This window comes from Octopus bimaculoides, chromosome 5, assembly GCF_046866305.1.
Source record: "Octopus bimaculoides isolate indiv1 chromosome 5, ASM4686630v1, whole genome shotgun sequence".
NCBI lineage: Eukaryota > Metazoa > Mollusca > Cephalopoda > Octopoda > Octopodidae > Octopus > Octopus bimaculoides.
The window spans coordinates 21,753,029-21,774,922 of NC_142932.1; the positions used below are offsets into that span (position 1 = coordinate 21,753,029).

At 36.5% G+C, this 21,894-nt stretch overlaps 2 protein-coding genes across 16 annotated transcripts in view; one reads left to right on the forward strand and one right to left on the reverse strand.

The window, feature by feature from the left end:
• LOC106881096 (anoctamin-10) overlaps positions 1-353 on the forward strand; it is a 191,356-nt gene extending 191,003 nt beyond the window's left edge. For all 12 annotated transcript variants that reach the window (XM_089352086.1, XM_089352075.1, XM_089352084.1 and 9 more), the window contains one exon: positions 76-353. In XM_089352086.1, the coding sequence (XP_089208212.1) occupies positions 76-126 (51 nt within the window). In that variant the 3' untranslated portion in view covers positions 127-353. The remainder of the gene's footprint in view (positions 1-75) is intronic.
• A 3,009-nt stretch (positions 354-3,362) lies between these two features.
• The window catches only part of LOC106881102 (uncharacterized), an 84,530-nt gene continuing 65,998 nt past the window's right edge, over positions 3,363-21,894 (reverse strand). For 2 of the 4 annotated variants that reach the window (XM_014931333.3, XM_014931331.3), the window contains 4 exons: positions 16,970-17,086; positions 14,978-15,094; positions 6,673-6,795; positions 3,363-5,702 (listed from right to left, as the gene is read on the reverse strand). In XM_014931333.3, coding sequence (XP_014786819.1) covers positions 4,558-5,702; positions 6,673-6,795; positions 14,978-15,094; positions 16,970-17,086 — 1,502 coding nt within the window. In that variant the 3' untranslated portion in view covers positions 3,363-4,557. The remainder of the gene's footprint in view (positions 5,703-6,672; positions 6,796-14,977; positions 15,095-16,969; positions 17,087-21,894) is intronic. The other 2 variants (XM_052967893.2, XM_014931332.3) reach the window with 1 other exon arrangement.

Below are 21,894 nucleotides of genomic sequence, written 5' to 3' on the forward strand. Positions count from 1 at the left end.
AGCTAATATTTTACAACCAAGATACAAATGAATAAAACTGCTTTGTTATTTTCTTATTTCTTTTTGTTTTTCCAGAAAATTCAAAATGCCATGAAACGAAAACAAGAGCAGCGAACAACTTCTTAAGTAAACACTGTATTGGATGAGGTATAAAGTATACTTTATACACACACACACACTCACACACATACACAAACACACATATCCATGCTGCAGACATATATCAGTAACTCTTACTAATCTAAAGATGATTTCAGTAATGTTGTGCCTTCATTGAAAATCTGAGTTCCACACTTTTTATAACGTCTGATATCAATAACCTTTCATTTTTAAGATACACCAAAACAAAGAAATATTTTAGTGAACAATTGAACTCCCGTCCACCTTTTAATCTATATTTATATGAAATAAATTGACTGAACTGCTGAAGGCATCTATTGAAGAAATGAACTTTTAAATTAAGCCTCACAGGTAGTAGTAGTAGTAGTAATTTCAAATTTTGTCACACCCAACTTTCTTTGAGGGGAGGGAGAGGTCAATTACATCAACCCCAGTACCTTCTTTACCAACCCTGAAAGGATGAAAGGCAAAGATGACCTCAACCTGGTGCTAGACCAAATAACTACTGATAGTAAATAAAGTGAGCTCCAAGATGCTTAATGTATAGTGTACTAAGGAATTTTTGCTAAAATTACACCATGAATAAGAGAACAAACATAACCTTAGTAGACAAACTCAGAATGTAATAAAAAATAACTAGAAATAGAATGCGGGAAATGAATCTCAGAAAAAAGAAGAACTACTGTTAACGTCTTGAAACAAGGGAGGTAATACGAAGGTATGCCAAGTTTACTCCCCTGAAAATGTCTGCCAACCAACATCGACAACTTCTGCTGAACAATATAATGTAATTTAAGAGATAGAAAGGTAATTAATTACACAGATTAAACAGTCGTTTACTAACATAGAAACAAAGGCATTTATTCACTTTTATTGTAGCTCAAAATCATTTAAAATTTATACTTTGTATTTTATAATCTAACATTGTTATAGCCAAACCGTCATATCGAACAACGTTAATTGAGAACCAGTGCGTGTGTATATGTATATATATATATATATATATATATATATATATATAGTAACTAACACCCCTGACAGACTACATTGGTGCTTAATCGTGTTTTGTTTTTTTATACTTGTTAAAATTTACAAAATGTTTACGAATGAAACTTTATAAAGTTAACTTGTACTTTTTAAAACGTATTTTATATTAACTAATGAATAATAAATATGGTTTTAGATTTTTAATTCGTGTTTTATCTTGGTTTAAACATTTTTGTTCTGCTTTTCTCTCAATCCTTCCATCTCGGATGTACAATTATGCCTCTGAGCACGACTCAAAAACTTACCTCTTGAGTCATGTTTGCTATAGTTGAAAATATGTTACTTTTAACCCTTTAGCATTCAGATTACTCTAGTGCAGTGGTTCCCAAACTATGAGTCGCGAACGGAATCCTAGTGGGTCGCAAAAAGTTATAAAATTACGCATTAGCTTTGATTAACTGCTATCTATCGAGATAGTTCAAGACTCATGTTTTCAATACCAGACTGGTTGTTTTATCAAGCTGTAGGCTTTTTTCACGAACTTAACAAATCAGAGGTGGTCATTTTCTCAAGTTATTTATTCGTATGTAATCGTAAAAAGGAAAAATCTGTTTTTACTTATTTACAGAGAACTTTAACTAGGTGCAGTACAACACTGATTGAGCCGATAACAGTTATTGCTTCGAGGTTTTGTATTAGTAGCAAGAAACAGGCTCATCCTTCTCACAGGCTTCAATGAAAATGTAATCTGAAGGCGAGAGAGAGTGAGAGACTGTTGTTGCAAATGAAAATGGAAAATTTCACCTGCAACGAATTAATATAGTTTATTAAATCTACTCCACAGTGAATGCAATGAATATTTAAACTTGTGAAGAACTCGTAGTTCAAATATTCAATAAACTTCAGAAATCAAAATTACAGGAAATTTCTTGGCACATGAATTTATAAAAAAAAATTTCCAGACAATCAAGCCTTTAATAATTGCTTTCTTTTAGTAACTGTTACATACCTAATTAACAAGCAGCTTTCTCCATTATATATTAGACATATGTTTTTATCTGGATGGTTCAGTTGCAAACACTGAATTGTTATCCAGTTGTAGAAACCATGCTGATGTTGGAACATTACATAATCTTTATACCTGCTGGATCCTGTCAGACCATCTGACCCATGCCAACATGGAAGATGGGCGTTAAAAGATGCTTATGATGATGGTGGTGACAATAATATATAAAGATTTGTAATTTATTTTCTTTACCATAACAATTGTAAAAAAATCTTTCTTCAATAACAGATCAGAACTTAGATTCAAAAGATGAAAACAATTATTGTACAAAAGAATTATAAGCGAAACAAAGGAGAAAAACTCTAGTTGTTTTTCCTTTGTAATCTTTAAGGTGCAGCTTGCCATCATTTGAACTAATAACTTAATGAAACTTTGACATGATACAATATACAACTACATGGATCCGGGTTCAGTTCCACTGCGTGGCACCTTAGTCTTCTACTATAGCCTCGGGCCGACCAAAACCTTGTGAGTGGATTTGGTAGACGGAAACTGAAAGAAGCCCGTCGTATATATGTTTGTATTTGTCCCCCCAACATCGCTTGACAACCGATGCTGGTGTGTTTACGTCCCCGTAACTTAGCAGTTCGGCAAAAGAGACCGATAGAATAAGTACTAGGCTTACAAAGAATAAGTCCTGGGATCAATTTTGCTCGACTAAAGGCGGTGCTCCAGCATGGCCGCAGTCAAATGACTGAAACAAGTAAAAGCAAGTATATACCCAATCTCAAGAGAATAAACCTTACAAAGCAGATGACTAAGGACTGAGATATCTGGCACATTACTCAAGAGCACTCATACTGGTGCCACTCAAAAAGCATCCAGTACACTCTGTGGAGTGGTTGGATTGAGGAAGGACATCTAGCCATAGAAGCCATGCCAGAATAGAGCCTGGTGAGGACCCTGACCCAACCAGCTCTGGTCAAACCGTCCAACCCATGCCAGCATAGAAAATGGACATTAAAGGATGATGATGATACGTGTTATTCATAAAAATGGAATAATGTCTCTCATTCAAATAGAATATTTAACTCTACACCTGTGTGAAATTCTTTGTTAGTTTACATTACTCTGTTTTTAAGGTATCTTATAAACACACACTCCATCTGTATGTACATGTGTGCACATGCATACACATACATGTGCACATAACAGAAATTGAAAACAAGTAAAAAAATCAACCAGAAACTAGTTTTGGAAGGTCTTTATTCACCAATTTGGTTTTACCAATAAACTGTTTCTTAAAGAAATTTGTTGCAGTCAAAAATATAAAATTGTTTGTTTGTTTGTTGTTGTTTTTATGGAGCTTTGATGGTCAAAGGGGGCTGGAGTAGAGCAATGAAAAAGCATTTAGTAACATATATCTATATATATTTAATATATATAATGTTACCAGTGTTGGGTCTAGCTGTAAGAAATTAATTCTGCAAATAGATTAATTAGAAATTAATATTATTCATCTGGTTCTGTTTGATCATTTTTTTTTAAATTACATTTTTTTATTTACTTTGTTTTTTCATGTGTGTTTATGTTTATGTGTATGGAGATTTCTGTATAGTTTTTCAAAAGAGAGCTATGTTGGCCGTGTTGAAACCAGCTTCAGTTGACCAAATTTCTTACGCTAGATCCCAGTGGAACGCTGCTGAAGATATAAACTCTTTTTACTACCAGCCATTGAAGAGTCAACAGAAGAACAGAGAAAATCCTGACAAAAAAAAAATGTTCTGCCGTTTGGTATTTGAACTTTCTTCCTTGCCCTCCACTCCACTCCACTGCTGATTCAGCCTTCTTGCCTTCCTAATTTCTGCATACCTCTCCCTCCATCTCGCTCGCTTCCAAGTCTTCTTCCGGTGGCTTTTCAAGAAGAAAAAAATTAACAAGTTTAAGTTGAGTTGATTTTAGTCCCTCAACTCAAACCCAACCTTGTATATCTCAGATAATTGGTCAATCAGTCGGTCAGTCAGTTGGTCAGTCAGGCAGTTAGTCAACATTGACATATCTGTCTATAATATATGTCTTTGCTAATTTATTCTTCAACAATAAAATCTCCTCACCTGGGCATAAACAAAATCACAGTCGTGATACCAGTTCCAAATTTCAAACAGATGGGAGCTTTATTTTCAAAGACATGAAATTTCTATTTATCATTATTAATATTATTATTATCGTCAACATCGACATCATCAATATCATTATTATTATTATTATTATTATTATTATTGCAAACAGTAATATTTTGGATGTTTTTTTGGTTTTTTTTTTTGGCTGAGAGTTAGAGAAAAAAAGCGAGACTCAAGAGAAGAACTCAACTCCTCTGTTATACTCAAGTGTACTCAAGTGGAAGGGAGGGGTTCAACAAAAACGGAAGGTGCTGACAGACACAGTTAAATTGCAGTCAAACTATCACTGGTGTTTATACAATCGCTGGGAACTTGCTCTGATTGGCTGGAATTCAATGAGTCACAGGAGCCAATTCTGAAGTGGAGGCTGGGCATGTGTATTGCATTGCTGTCATTCAGGTTGCTATGACAACAGTCGCTGGACGTGCTGCCCACTTGAGACAAAATTGCCGACCTTTTGTCATCATCATCGTTGCCCATCACAATTTCACTGCTGAGTCGCTCGACAAGTTCAGTGGTGCCAGTAACGTCGTTATCACAGATGGCGCTGGCCATTTCTATATTGTTAGAGTCAGTGAAGTTTAGGAGAGGCTCACTGGAGATTCTGCCACAGATCTTCACCGGAGATGGATGCCGCCAGCAAGCTGTGATGTCCTCTGAACTAAACTGAACCTGTTCTCGCTCAACATCTCCATTCCGCCCCTCTCTCCCTGGCCCTCCACCACTGCTACCTCTGTTATTGCCACCACCACTGCTGCCACCACCACTGTTGTTGTTGTTTCTGCCACCATTACTCTCCACATCAGTTTGTCGGTTTGCTCGTTCAACCCGGTGTGCTTCGTCTCGAGTTTCCGACTGCTCAGAATCAGACGACTCACTGGGTAGAAGAAGGGTGGTAGTTGATCCTTGCCTATCAAAGTCAGTGTTTGTGCTATTTACAGTGTCGTCTTGGCCGTCTGTAATTAGAGGAACATCTGACCCATCACAGCCTTCCTCGGTTGCGGGCCTCTCCGTTGCCGTGACAACTGCAGGATTCTGTTCCACAAGTTCGGCTGTTGTTTGGCTGCTCTCGGTCAAACAGCTTCTTGATCGCGAACTGGAATTCGATGAGCGATGACGACTGCGGTTGCTACGTCTCGAGTGACGTCTGCGCTCCTGGAAAATACGCTGGGCTTCTTCAAACGGCATTGACGTAATCATCGCCTCACAATAGGAAGGAGGTGCCGGGCGTCGCATAAACTCCGACTGCCAGTGGGTGAGTGGGCCTCCGGGTTCAGTCAGTCGCAGGCGGTGTCGGTCACGGTGTCGCAGAGAGTTCAGCTTACAGGTAAATCCAAGGGCAATGACCAATAGCAGGGCACATGTGAGAGAACCAACCACAGCTACCAATATCACTCTGTTGGAACTGCCTGGAAGAGAGAAGAAAAAGACTGGATCAATAATGAGGTATATAAAGATTGGTTATATTAGAATCAGTAGTAATAGAGAAGAGACGATGATGATAAAGAGATGAGGAAAGGAAAGAGATTGTCATAACGTAGAAAGGAGAAGGTGACTACAAAGAGAAGGGAGTAAAAGGTGACATGAGACAGAAGAGAGTGAAAACTGACTACAGAGAGAAGTGAGTGAGGAAATGTGATTAGAGAGCGGAAAAGTAATTGTAAAGAGAGAAAAGAAGGGTGAGAGTGGAAAGGTGACTGCACAGAGAGAAGAGAGGGGAAGTATAAGTGTGGAAGATGAGATGAAAGGATACCTGTAAAGAAGAACACAAGATGAGAGTGTAGTTTTGATGAGGAAAAGAGATAGTAGAGAAGGAGTAACTGTAAAGTGAGTGACTGTAGAAGTAGTGAAAGTAGAAAGATTGTTGACTATGTAATAAGCAAATGTGTACATATATACGTAACCATATCTGTGTTTGTACATATGTGCAAATACTTGTAGCTAATGTGTGTGTATACATAGCTATAGACATTGCACAAGGAATGAAGAGGGGTCGAGATTTTTAAAGTTTTCTAATGCAAAGACTTACCATTTGCAACACAAACATCAGTAAACCAAAAGTCAGTTTGTCACCAACTAATCAAGTGAACATGCAAGCCAGATAGACTTCTCACCCAGCAAGCAACAAGACAGACAGCAGGTTGTGAATATCAAGTTATTTCTGGTGATGAATGTACCACTAAAGATTGACAAGTGATTAATGACTTCAGAATAAATGCCTGATAGAGTCAAAGACACAAGATAAACTTGAAAAAGAAGTAATGCTGAAAGATACCTTGGCTTTACATGGGTTCAAATAAGTACCAGTTGACACATATGACAAAGAAGATAGAGAACTTAGAATATGTTTGTGTGTATGAATGAATCAACACTACTCACCAGGACAGTTCATCTCATCACTGTTGTCTCCACAATCATCTGTGTAGTCACATTTCCAGTTCTCATAGATACAGCGACTGTTCTTACACAGGAATGTACCATTGAAGCCACACCGGTCTGGGGCTGAAATATAACACACAAACATATCACAACTTACTGTTGTGCACAGAAGATATAAATACACCTACACACATATATATTTTATATTGGTTGAGTCATGAGTTTCACCCGTAGATGCACAGGATCTTCAAGCAAGTTATTACTCATAATAGGCAAGATCTTGTGCACTTACAGGTGAAACTCAGAGTAGCAAGACTGACTCAACCCAAAAAAAAAAGTTATTATCATATATTATGTCTGTTACATGAGTGTTTTCAGCATAGTCTTCCTGTGTATTATTACTAATAAAAAGCCGAAGGTAAGTATATGAGAGCTAACTCCCAACTATTTGCAGTTAAATCATGAGATGATAAACTCTATAAAATGTTTCATAGACATATTAGATTATTTTTCAGTAGGAGGGGGAACCATCGTATAACTACATGGTATACACAAATCCTGTTTTGTTTAGTTACATATTAGCATCTTCAAAACATTAAATAAATACACTTCAACTGTTTCAACTCTGTGAAATATGTGAACACACATACATACATACACACACGCATATATATATATATATATATATATATATATATATATATATATATATATATATACATATATATATATATATATGTATATATTCTTTTATTTGTTTCAGTCATTTGACTGTGGCCATGCTGGAGCACAACCTTAGAGGATTTTAGTCAAACAAATCAACCCCAGGACTCATTCTATCTAAGCCTAGTACTTATTCTATTGGTCTCTTTTGCTAAACTGCTAAGTTACGGGAATGTAAACACACCAGCATCGGTTGTCAAGCTATGGTAGGAGGAACAAACACAGACTCAAACACTCACTCACACATGCACATCATCATTTCACATTCACCTTCCATGCTGGCATGGGTAAATATATATATATGCGATGAGCTTCTTTCCATGTCTGTCTATCAAATCCACTCACAAGGCTTTGGTCAGTCCAAGGCTATAGTAGAAGACACTTGTCCAAGGTGCTATGCAGTGGGACTGAAGCCAGGACCATGTGGTTGGGAAGCAAGCTTAACACACAGCCACACACACATATACATATATATACACACACACATATATATATATATATATATATACACACATGTATATACATTTAAATAAACACATACACACACATATATCATATATGTATATATATATATATATATATATATATATATATATATATATATATTGATTTATGTATATATTAATATTATCTCGGTTCAAAAAACTTCAATAATGTAAATATGTTAATAGTTACCAGGGTAGCAAAAATCACACAAAAACTGAGATATCATACCCGGTTAATAGGTAGAAATACCAAGTAAAAGTGATGTATTTTGAGTAGATATGAATAATAATAATAAATGGAGCAAAACGCATATAATCAATAAGTTCCTTTAATTCTTACATATGTTTCAAAATATATGTGCACTCTACTCCAAAGTAGTAAGAGGTGCTGGAATTGCATATAAATTCATCTTCATTGGATTCTCTCCCTTCCTCCTTTCCTGGTTTTTAGTTTGGCCTTTTTTCTTTTTTTTTTAACTTTAGATTTCTGGATTTAACTGCGATCCATTTTGCCTTCCTCTAATTTAAACTCTTAGTATAGCGTTCATAGACTCTCTCCCTTAATAGATCCCTGTAAATTAGCGTCCTTGTTTCTAACGGTCATTTACTTAGCTATATAATGTTATAACTCGTACGCAACCTTAGCATTTAGCGCATGTCTTACTTTTTGTATGTTGGTTCCCTGAAGATGAATTTATGTGTATGTATGTATGTATGTATGTGTATATGTTTGTGTGTCTGTGTTTGCCCCACCAACATCGCTTGACAACCAATGGTGGTATGTTTACGTTCCCATAACTTAGCGGTTCGGCAAAAGACACCGATAGAATAAGTACCAGGCTTCCAAAGAATATGTCCTGGGGTCGATTTGCTCGACTAAAAGGCGGTGCTCCAGCATGGCCACAGTCAAATGACTAAAACAAGTAAAAGAGAAATCAAATCATAACTGACATCTATTATAAACCAACTGAATCAAAACAGTATCTCCTCTTTAGCTCATGCTACCCGAAACACATCAAAATAAATATCCCTTTCAATTTGGCAAGAAGGATTTGCACAATAGTGTCTGATAGAACAACTTGGAAACAACACATACTGAAAGACATATCCACCCTCACTTATAGACGAGGGAATTAAACGTGCCAAAAAAATTTAGACATAAAAACACTAAGAACAACAAAACATAACACCACATCTCAAAACACTACTATTTATATCAACACACAACCCCAGAAACAGTGAGGCATTTAACACTATTGTGCAAAATCTTCCTTTACTAACTAGAGATCCAAACATGAATGACATCCTGAAAACGCACAAACTCATCAAATGCAAAATGCAACACAAATCGCTAAAGAGATTACTAACAAATGCGAAGCTTTACAAAACAGCCACAAAACCAACGGTTTAAAAAATGTGGATGCCCAAACTGTAGAATCTGCCCCAACTCACTTGAAGGGTCGGATTTCCTTTTCAAACAAGGACAGAGGTTCACAATTAAAACTAGTTTCACTTGTGCTTCTGAGAACCTAATTTATGTAATAACCTGCTCAATTTGCGGACACAACTATATTGGACAGATGAGTATGACTTTGAGAAGGAGAACCACTCTACATAAAGAGCAAATCCGTTTCCCGCAATGCAGGCAAATTCCTCTCGGTGAACATATAGAAAAATGTGCAGATAACATCAAACCAAATTTCACAGTCTTCCTCTTCTACCAGTGCAAAGACACAATCTCTCCACAAGAACGTTTAAATAAAGAAACTTTTTTCATTGAAAAATACAGAACACGTCTTAATATGCATGCATAACCAACTTTTATCTTTTTGCATATTTCAATTCATGATTACATCACTGTACATAAATCCTTTCACTAAACAAGTTTTTCGAAACCTTTTTTTTTGTGTGTACATATATATTCCCCTCCCCTTACCGAAAGCCGAACAGTTATCTCCCTTGCCCACAACAACGATGACCAATTACCTCCCCTTATTTTTCTACCTGTGAAGTCATTCAATCGTAAATATTATCACACACAACATGGACAAAAATTTCTTCTTAAGAAAATACATATTCAAATAAGTAAACCATAATATCATGAATAGCGAAAGCGAAACCGGTTGATATATTAAAACTTATATTAAAATTATGTAAAGTGTGTGTATTTTCCTTTTTTAATTTCTTATATATATTACAACTTACCACGTGGGGATAATCAAAATTCCTCCTTTTCTGTTACTACACACACACACACACACATATATATATATATACATACATATATATATATATACATACATATGTACATACATATACATACATATGTACATATACATACATACATATGTACATACATATACATACATACATATGTACATACATATACATACATACATATGTACATACATATACATACATACATACATATGTACATATACATATATATATGTATATATATATATATACATATATACATACATATATATGTACATACATATACATACATATTCATATATATATACATAAGAGATGCAGTAATATCAAAGGAAGGCTAACTAGCAAGATAGTTTTTGTATGTGGCAGATGTTCAGGAGCAATAAACACTGAAAATGTGCAGAAAACAACTTCTGCCACATTCCAGGGAGAAAAACTAGAAGTAGTTGATAACTTCCATTATCTAGGTGACCAAGTTAGTAGCGGGGGAGGGTGTGCTGAAAATGTAGCTGCTAGAATAAGAATAGCCTGGGCAAAGTTCAGAGAGCTCTTACCTCTGCTGGTGACAAAGGGCCTCTCGCTCAGAGTAAAAGGCAAACTATATGACGCATGTGTATGAACAGCCATGCAACATGGCAGTGAAACATGGGCCATGACTGCTGAGGACATGCGTAAGCTCACAAGGAATGAAGCCAGTATGCTCTAATGGATGTGTAATGTCAGTGTGCATACTCAACAGAGTGTAAGTACCTTGAGAGAAAAGTTGGACCTAAGAAGCATCAGTTGTGGTGTGCAAGACAGACGATTGCGCTGGTATGGTCATGTGGCGAGAATGGATGAGGATAGCTGTGTGAAAAAGTGCCACACCCTAGTGGTTGGGGGAACCTGTGGAAGAGGTAGACCCAGGAAGACCTGGGATGAGGTTGCGAAGCACGACCTTCGAACATTAGGCCTCACCAAGGCAATGACTTCTGACCGAGACCTTTGGAAATATGCAGTGCATGAGAAGACCCAGCAAGCCAAGTGAGACCATAATCCGAGGCCTCTGCCAGGGGTGTAGCCAGCCCACTTATGTGTACCTTTCCTTCATTGGACACTAAACTCTGCTTGCAAAGACTTGTTGGGGCAAGTGAAATCGAAATCGTGATTGAACCAAATTTGATGACTGGCATCTGTGCCAGTGGAGTGCTAAAAGTACCATTCAAGCATGATCATTGCCAGAGCAGCTGTCTAGCTTCCGCGCTAGTGGCACGTAAATAGCACCATTTGAGCGTGATCGTTACCAGCGTCGCCTTACTGGCACTTGTGCTGGTGGCACGTGAAAAAACATTCAAGTGAGGTCGTTGCCAGTGCCACTAGACTGGCTCCTGTGCAAGTGGCACGTAAAAAATACCATTTTGAGCATGGCCGTTGTCAGTACCGCCTGACTGGCCCTCGTGCCAGTGACACGTAAAAGTACCCAGTACACTCTCGGAGTGGTTGGTGATACAAAGGGCATCCAGCTGTAGAAACTTTGCCAGATCAAATTGGAGCCTGGTGTAGCCATTTGGTTCACCAGTCCTCAGTCAAATCTTCCAACCCATGCTAGCATGGAAAGCAGATGTTAAACGATGATGATGATGATGATATATGTTTGTGTATGTGTATGTATATATGTATATGTATATATGTATATATATTATAATGTTAGGGAATTAGAAAATCCGAACTTACAAGGAAATACAATTTGATAATATCAAATTGAGTTGTATATTGCCTTTACTGCATCTGGGGATTTTTCCAGTATTGCTTCTGATGAAGTAGCTTGTTGGACATTGCTGCTCTTCTTTGTGTCTCCTGCCACTATGTGCAGATAAAAAAAAGTGTCTCGATGTTTTTTGAAGACTTCCATGGCCACACCTCACAAATCCCTGATGTTCTGTGGTAGGGCATTAAAAAGTTTTTTACCCCTGAATCCCAAGCTACTACAATATTGGGTTTGTATCCTCGATGGAGAAGATGGGACATTTGGTACTGTACAATAACATCCAGTTCAAGGATTGTTGTAGCTTTCGATTCCGAAATTTGGAGCTAGACCCTCCATTATTTTCCATATGTATAGCACTGCATATCTCTCACATTTCCTCTCCAGGGAGTAGAGTCTCAGCTCCTTTAACCTTTCCCAGTAGCCCATGTGTTTTACTGAGTCTATCTTCTTTGTGTAGTGGTGCTGAATTGTCTCTAGTTCCACAATTAGTTTTACGCTCTGTAGTGACCATAGCTGGGAGCAGTAGTCCAGACAGCTGGGGACAAAGATTCTCCAAAGCAGTAGTGTGTTGGTTCCTGGTCCTGAAGGATCTCAGGATCCAACCTGCCACCCACCTGCATAGTGTTGGCATTTGAGCAATGTGCAAATGGAAAGGTGTGCCGTTGCTCCTGTGGATTCCCAGGTCACACACCGACTCTAACTCTGAGAGTACATTGCCGTAGTTACACACACACACACAAACACACACACACACACACACACACACATATATATATATATATACACATATACATATATATATACATACATATATATACATATAAACATATACACATAAACATACACATATATATAAATATATACATAGTGAGGATTTTAAAAAAAATAAAAGACGAAGATGGGTGTGTAAACAACAAACAGATGTATTAGTTTAACGCTTGGGAAATGAGAAAGTCTTTTACGTTTCGAGCCTATGCTCTTCGACAGAAAGGAACACAGAAATAAAGAGGGAGAGAAAATAGAAAAGGTTTAGTGGCTAGCGATCTATCATCGACATACATATATAAGAAATAAAAGGGCTTAATGAATCCAGGAAGATATCTATAAAGCACTGTGTTAAGCAAATTTGATTAACTCTATCAATCAGATTGGAATGTGAATACCAGAGTACAGAACAGACAATTTCAGACTGATGAGCGTTTGTAAGAACAGAATTGCCATATTGGAAATATGTCAACTTCTTTGACAGATACGATAGACAAATAATAATTTTGCTGGCGAGTTGAGAATTAGTTAACAACAACAATACGATGCAGTTTGGCAATGAAAAGCTAGCCAAAATAGTTACATATAAAAAATACATACATGAACAGCATGTATATTTTCATATAAACATGCATATGCAAACAAAAAACATGCATACACACAGTTCATTGCATTCTCACAAAACAGATATCAATAATTGCAAGTAGAATTAACATCCAAGGTAATTCTTTATGTATTACAACTAACTCCAAATATCACTTTGAAGAATTTCAAGAAATTCAGAGTTTAAAACAAGAATAAGAATGGAGAAAATTACATCTTTAATTGGTGAATACATCGTACATTACTGATGATCATTTCTATTGTGCCAGCATATATATATATATACAGCAGGCACGTGCCATCAGTAATTACACAATCTAAGCAAAAGTGTTTACTATCTATTCAAAGAAAATATGAAATAAAAGAATAGAAGTAAGGTTACTGGAAACATAATAATATGGTAGACAAAGGTATGTGTATGTATGCAATAAATTGTTACAAATTTGGAAAAATAGTAGATTTAAAGCATTTTAAATTTCTAAAGATACTACCATATCAAGATTAATTCTGAATGCCGATTAAGTAAAGGGGAGTTGGAAAAAAGAATTTTTTTAAAAATAAATAACTAACAGAATCTTGCCGCCAGGTAAGCACACAGCAGGAGAGATCTTCAGAGGAAGAAATCCCATCCAACAAGTGTTTCAGCCCTTGTTCCTGACACTCTACGGTAGCCGGGCCCACCCAGATCATGACTCCTAGGTGTCATTCTGCTGCTTTCCAAAATTCTGTCTCCAGTTGGATTTGATCTGAGGCTGTTCTTTTTGAAAACTTGTGTTCCCAGGTCTGTGTTTCAAACCACTAGGCCACACTGACCGACAAAGGAACCAGTTCTCTTCTTCCTTATATTCCCATAACTAGGTCCATTGGTCATTTCTCTTCAACCACATTGAATTCCTTTCAGCAACATCAGACAAGCATTTCATTGTGGCAGTTCTTCTGCGGCCTTTGATAACTGCCCGAGTAGCTGACAGGTTGATGCAGACACAAATCTTCATGATCCAACTTCAACTGGTTTCATAGTACAGTGGTAACTCATACATATACACATATATGATTCTGAGATGCAAAGTGGACTACATAAGGTCACATGAAAATCGCATATTTTTCAAATAGCCTGTCTGTTAAATAGGAAGAAGTCTTTCTGTTTAATGGGCAGACTATTCAAAAACGCATGTTTTTTATGAGACTGTCCAATTTCAATTTTTAATCAAATGTTCCAGGAAGAAGTGTTATTCACTTTATGTAAAAAACAAGCTCCCAGATTTGAAGTTCATTTGAAAAGTACCATGCACGAAACTCTCAGCTCTTGGAGTTAGCTTTGCAACTTTTTGCCAATTGGAAATAATAAAAAGATACAAGTATATACATATACATGACATATATATGCACACACACTCACACATATATAAACACATACATACAAATACACATGTATAATATATATATATACACACACACACACACACATATATATACAAATACACATATAAACACATATACACATGTATACACAAATATACACATACATATAATGTAAATGTATGCGAGTGCCTGTATTAATATTTGCATTGTTCTAGAAACCAGTTTTATTTTGCTATGTCCTTTCATGTTCCATTAACTTCAACAAACATATCAATAAAATAAAAAACAGAGGGAGAGGAGAGGGAAAGAGATATGGGGAGGGAGAAAAAGTGAGAGTGAGAGAGGGAGGAGGTCTGTGCAGAGGTTGAAAGGATGTGTGGTGACAGTAGAAAGTTGAACTTACTACATCTCAGTTCATCTGCAGCATTGGAACATCGGCTGACTCCATCACACCTCTCTTCATCAGTGTAACACAGACTGGTTGATGTGCCACAAGAGAATGTATTGAAAGAACAAGCATCTATAACGGAGCGGGGAAGAACAAAATAATATTCTAGATACATCTACATTTAAGTATAGGTTCATCATCATCATCATCAACACCACCACCACCACTACTATCATCATCATTATAATCATTTTAGGTACATCTTTTTTTCGGTATCAGTATAGGTTGGGATAGTTCAGCTATCTAGCATCTCTCCCAGCAACTAGGTCCTCAATCTCCTCACAAATGAACTAACCTCCCCCATCCCCTGACCAGTTAATCAATTTAATCATTAATTACCTCTGCTCAATATACATCCTTCCAACAAATGACAACAACAGTTTCCCCACCTCTTGTATCAACCATTCCCATGGCTATTCTAGCACAGCTAGTCATGCATTTGCCAGCTCCTTCTGGTACGCAACCAGATTTCTCAACCCATGTCTACTCAACTTTGCACATAAATTAACATTACATAACCAACAGTAGACATTCTACATTCATAAGTCCAAATTTCAATATTACCCAGCACACCATCTCCTACAGTCTGCCTTAAACACACAAGGAAAACTTTTTTATAACTTACAATATGTCAGTTACCTAAATGTCTTCCATTATAATAACACTATATCCATTATTCATATGTCCATGAAACTGCCACCAAATTCATATATCATACATTTACTATATTATCACTAGCTTTACCATCATGTAAAAGACCCCCCTTTGACCATGAATGACCATGGGATTGCATATAGATTGAATATATAGTTCCCCCCTGAAGCACAAGTCCAAGCAAGGTTGTTAATGGAAGATCAGCAATTGCCCAGGCATACCAGCCTCCCCTCTCTACACCAACGTTCTTATCCAATGAAAAGTCAAAGGCCGATACAGCTTGGCACCAATGACATCACAACTCATTTCTACAGCTGAGTGAACTGGAGCAACGTAAAATGAAGTGTCTTTCTCGAGAACACAATACACAACCCAGTCTAGGAATTGAATTCACTATTTCATGATTGTGAGCCCAGCACTCTAAACACTGGGCCATGCGCTTTCAATACCGTCATGTATCCACTGTAATATCACTAAATCCACTATACCAGAACTGGACATCATTCACACCACATCTACTACACTACCATTATATCCATCATTAATATAATAGTCAACCACCACTAGATCAACTGCCATTGTACTCCAACACATCCACTGTAATACCACACAAAATCTAAACTTGCAGACAATCCCCTGTTAATAGCTGCTTGACAACGGAAGCCTCTGTTTCTTTTTATCAAGTCATACATTTAGGACCGGCGTTTTTAAACCCACTTCAGCAAGAGACCCTGAATCACTAAATTCCGTTGAGGAGTTAGGGATTCAAACTGAATGTTATGGTTCTTTAGTGATACATATAGAACTAACATAAAAGACTAGCATAAAATGGCGACCTAAAAAAGATGTTTCATTTTATTACTCTTCTTTTTTATATGAATCATCATCATCATCATCATCATCATTAAAATCAAAATAGATACAAGTGATATTAATGGCAAACTGCTAAAGCTTCTCAGAAGCAAATTTATTTTCTCTTTTTAGTTAGTTTGCATGAATTTTTCCTGACATGCATTACTATGATTTGTTGGCATAAGTGTTTTTAGATATGTCCTTCCTATCACAAACCACTCAAGCTTGAGGAAGAGAGTGAGACCTACTTTTTATTCAGTTAGATGAACTGGAGCATAGAGAATTAATGATTTATCCTTATTTAGACCTTGGATAGAGGTAAAAAATATATATGTACTCTACACAGAAATATATACACCTTATAGAACAACTAAACATACATATTTACTTTATACCCATACAAGTACATACAAAGTGTACAGCAATAGACAACAGACTTACCACAGCCTCTTTCATCACCACCATGTTTCTTACAATTCCACACACCATCACACTGTTGGTGTGGTGAATAACAAGCATTTTCTCCAAAACCACAAGGTGTGTGACCAGGGTAACAGCCTGAAAATAACAATAATACTATCAATTGCAAAATACTGGTTGTTATCTCAGTATCAAAGCTATTACTTTTGATTTGTAATAATAAACAACAGCAACATATCAAACCGTAATGTTGGTAGCTGTGTTCTTTCTATGACACGAGATTATAGACAGATAAGGCAGAGTGATAAATGTGTCTGTTGGTCAATGTATCACCTGAAAGACTAGACACACAAAAGAAAATCTGCTGAACAACATAAAGCAGGAGTGCTGATATTGCGTCAGTGCGTTTATTAGTGAACAATAGGGATTAAAACCTTTACATGTATCCTAGTAAGGTAATATTTACCCATAGCTAGACATGATTTCGTATAATACTGGAAATGAATAACATGTAGATGGAAACATTCATGCAATGTCAAGACAAGGAGATACAAACACTCTCACACAAACATACACATACTTACATACATGTACATAAATGACAGGCTTTTCTCAGTCTCTATCTACCAAATCACAAGGCTTTGGTTAGTCCAGGGCTACAGTAGAAGACATTTGCCCAAGGTGCCATACAATGGATTTAAACCCAAAACGATGTGGTTGGGAAGAAAACTTAATAACCACACAGTCACACCTCTAACTATAGCTACACCTGCATGGCAAATGTAACTAAACGTTGCTAGTGCATAATAAGGAACCAATATAACAGTAGAAAATAAAAACAAAAAGAAAAATCTAAACTTTTCAGTGTGAGTGGAACAAAATAAATAGCTACCAGAGTCTAACAACTAATTGTTAACTCAGGTATCACTGAAGGACCATTGTGGTTAGCCAGCATCTGAAACCAATTTAAGAAGAAACATGGTAACTTCCAGGATTATACATCTCTTTAAACTCATTTTTGGAAATGTATAAATATATATAACATCATCGTCATCATCATCATCATCATTTAACATCTGTTGTCCATGCTGGCATGGGTTGGATAGTTTAACCAGGACTGACAAGCTGGAAGTCTGCATCAGACACTAGTCTGTTTTGGCATGGTTTCTACGGCTGGATGCCCTTCCTAATGCCAACCACTCTGAGAGTGTAATGGGTGCTTTTACATGCCACTGGCATGGGTGCCATTTGTGTGACATCGGTATCTACCATGACTGTGGTTTTACTTAGCTTCATGGATCTTCTTCTCGAGCACAGCATAATGCCAAAGAGACTTGGTCATTGCCTCCATGAGGCCCAATGCTCGAAGCCCAGCATAATGCCAAATGGTCTTGGTCCTTACCTCCATGAGGCCCAATGCTTGAAAGGTACTTTTACATGCCATCAGCACGGGTGCCATTTGCGTAACACCAGTATCTGCCACAACTACGATTTTACTTGGCTTGATGGGTCTTCTTCTCAAGCACAACATAATGCCAAAGGTCTCAGTCATTGCCTCTGTGAGGCCCAACATTCAAAAGGGGCTTGGTCTCAGTCCTTGCCTCCCGTGACACACACACACACACACACACACACACACACATACATACATACACATATATAAAATTTGATTTTATAAAACTTTTTAAAATCTACTTTGGTTTTATTTAATGTGCTAGTAATCTTAGTAATCTTCATTTTATATATATATATATATATATATATATATATATATATATATATATATATATATATATATATATATATATATAGACATAAGTATTATCATTAATATTCTGAATACTGGACAAAGGAGAGAGAGCAGCAAATTCTATTAACCTAATAAAATACAGATGCAGTAAAATAAAATACTGCACTGATCTTTGAGAAGCAATGATTCATTTTAGATACAGCAGAAACTTTCTCTTAATAATAGTTAAATAACACAAATTAGCATAATTTCTCCTAGCTCTAATTAATGATACATTTTTTTATTTGTTTCTGAGTACCAGTTGCTTAAGAGTTCCAGTTGTTTGAGGAGTTCAATACATAAAAATCTATTGTTCCTTTCCATTATAAATTTAAGGCTTTCATTTATTTGTGTTAATGAAAGGAGGAAACTATGGTCACAAAATTTATGTTAGGTGGGCTCTATCTTCTGAAAGGCTGCCTACAATCTTTAGAAACTTTATATCAGAATTACAAAACCAACTTAACACTTTAGCATTTAACCCAGCCATATCTGGCACAAGTATTCAATCTGCTTAATGTTCAACATCTCACACCTACCCTACATTGTCACTCTAAAACAAACAGTCACATCACTCAAATTTCAAAGCTACAAGGTAATACATAATCAATTCAAAATAATGTGAATAAATAAACATTACATTTAACAGAGTAATTTGAATGCTAAAGGGTTAAAATAATCTCGGAATATTAAAAATTCTGGTTTAGTGGGAAGTTAATATATTATGTAAAGTAGGAAAGTAAACAGTGTTCAGGCTGGAAGATAGGGTATAGTGGAAGTGACAAAATACAGATAAATAGGTGAATGCACCAAGTGAAGGGTAGTTAGGGTGGTCATAAAGTTCGAAGGTGAGGTGTTGCATGAGGGATAAAATAGTAATAATAGTGATTTCAAATGTTGGCACCAGTAATTTCAGAGGAGGAGGTAAGTTGATTACACTGACCCTAGTGCTCAACTGGAACTTAATTTATCAACTCTGAAAGGATGAGAGGCAAGGTCAACCTCATATCACTGATTTGAAAGGATGAAGGGTAAAGTTGATTGCAGAGGAATTTTGACCAAGAACATAAAGATGGGCAAAATATCACTAAGCATCAATCCCCGTGCTAGACTGGTACTTATTTTGTCAACCCTGAAAAGACAAAAGGCAAAGTTGACCTTAATAGGATTTTTAAATGGCTTCAAATTTTGGCACAAGGCCAGCAATTTTAAGGAGTGAGTAAGTCAATTACATCAACCCTGTACTTAACTGGTATTATCAATCCTGAAAGGGTGAAAGGCAAAAATCCACCACAGCAGAATTGAAATTCAGAACGTAAAGAGCTCACACATACATATATATATGACAGGTTTCTTTCATTTTCCCTCAAACAAATCCACTCACATGACTTTAACAAACCTGGAACTATTGTGCAAGATATTTGCCCAAGCTGCCATGCAGTGGGGTTGAACCCAGAATCATGTGGTTGAGAAGCAAGCTTCTTACCATAGCATCAAAATAACTACATTGTTTAATTTGCCACAAAGCAACAAACAGATGGGACATTATAAGGGAAGGTTTTTACATGGTAAATATTTGTTTGTGTAGAATCTATTATGATGAAAAGAAAAAAGGGCATGCAAATCAAAAACTATACAAAAGGCATATACAGAAAATAGCTTACAGATATTTTCAATATAAATGAAAAAAAAAACAAAACCCAAACAAAACAATGCACATACCGAAGGTATACAGAGCTGCACTTGATAGTGCAGTGAAAGCATGCAATACGAAAATACTACTAGATAATAATAATAATAATTGCTAGTGCTTGTGAAGGTATTCTTGCATAGAAAGAGTACAAGCGCAGATAGGACAAGGTAGCCTAAAACCTTCACTGGCTACTGTGCCGAGAATATGGATATGAGGTAACGAGTGCTTGGTACCAAAATACACCAGAAAATGTAATGGATGAAAAGGGGAAGGCAAAAATCCTCTGGGACTTTGACTTCAAGACAGACAAGGTGTTAGAGCACCGAAGGCCAGATATAGTAACCTTTGGGAGGGACAAACAAGAGTGCCTAATAATCGACGTGGCAGTGCCGGGAGATCAACATGTTATCATGAAAGAAAGGGAAAAGATTGATAAATATGGAGACCTGAGAATTGAGATCGCTAAGATGTGGCAGCTACGGGAGTCAAACATGAAGGTTGTCCATATTGTCATCGGAGTATTGGGTTCAATACCACCCAACCTGAAAAAACAGCTGGAAACTTTAGAAATACCCTACAATCTAGGTGTATTTCAAAAATTGGAACTGCACATGTACTGTGTAAAGTACTGTCAGTCTGAGGTCCTTGTTGTGACTTGACAGACAGTACAACCCCCCCCCGGTACACACAATATCTTCAATCAACAACATCAGGATATTGGATGCTGTGTGACATCTTAAATAATAATAAAAATAATAATCCTTTCTACAGTAGGCACAAGGCCTGAAATTTGGGGCAAGGGGTTAAGTTGATTACATCAACCCCAGTGCATCATTGGTACTTATTTACTCATTTCCAAAAGGATGAAAGGCAAAGTCAGCAGAATTTGAACTCAGAATGTAGCGACAGACGAAATACTGCTAAGCATTTCATCCAGCTTACTAATGATTCTGCCTTATTATTAAAATAATAATAATAATAATAATAATAATAATAATAACGAAGAAATCAAACTTGTGTATTTAAGTTAAATCTAAAACCATGGCGTACACACACACACACACACTTATTTTACAGTCCACCACAGTTTTACCATTTTGGAACCATTGATTTATAGTCAGGTGAAGTGAGTTATTAACCCTTTTAGCATCAGTTGCATGAGACTGTTCTTAGTCCTATGATACAAAGACTCCCAGTAAAATTTCATGTTAATTTGTTTTAGATACCAGCTTTATAATGAGAAAGTTCTTTTACTAAATTTTTCATTATTTTCAAAATTAATTGAAACAAAGTCAGTACATTTCAATAGAAATTTGGTAATAAAAGGGTTAAGACTGGAAGGCTTCTGTTATGAATACTATATATCACCATGACTAGTTTCCTCTTGTGGACTAGTACTATTACTCTCAAACTGCTTCAGGGCCTATGAGAAGCAAGTGGGGTTCAGTTGAGACAGTGGTCCTG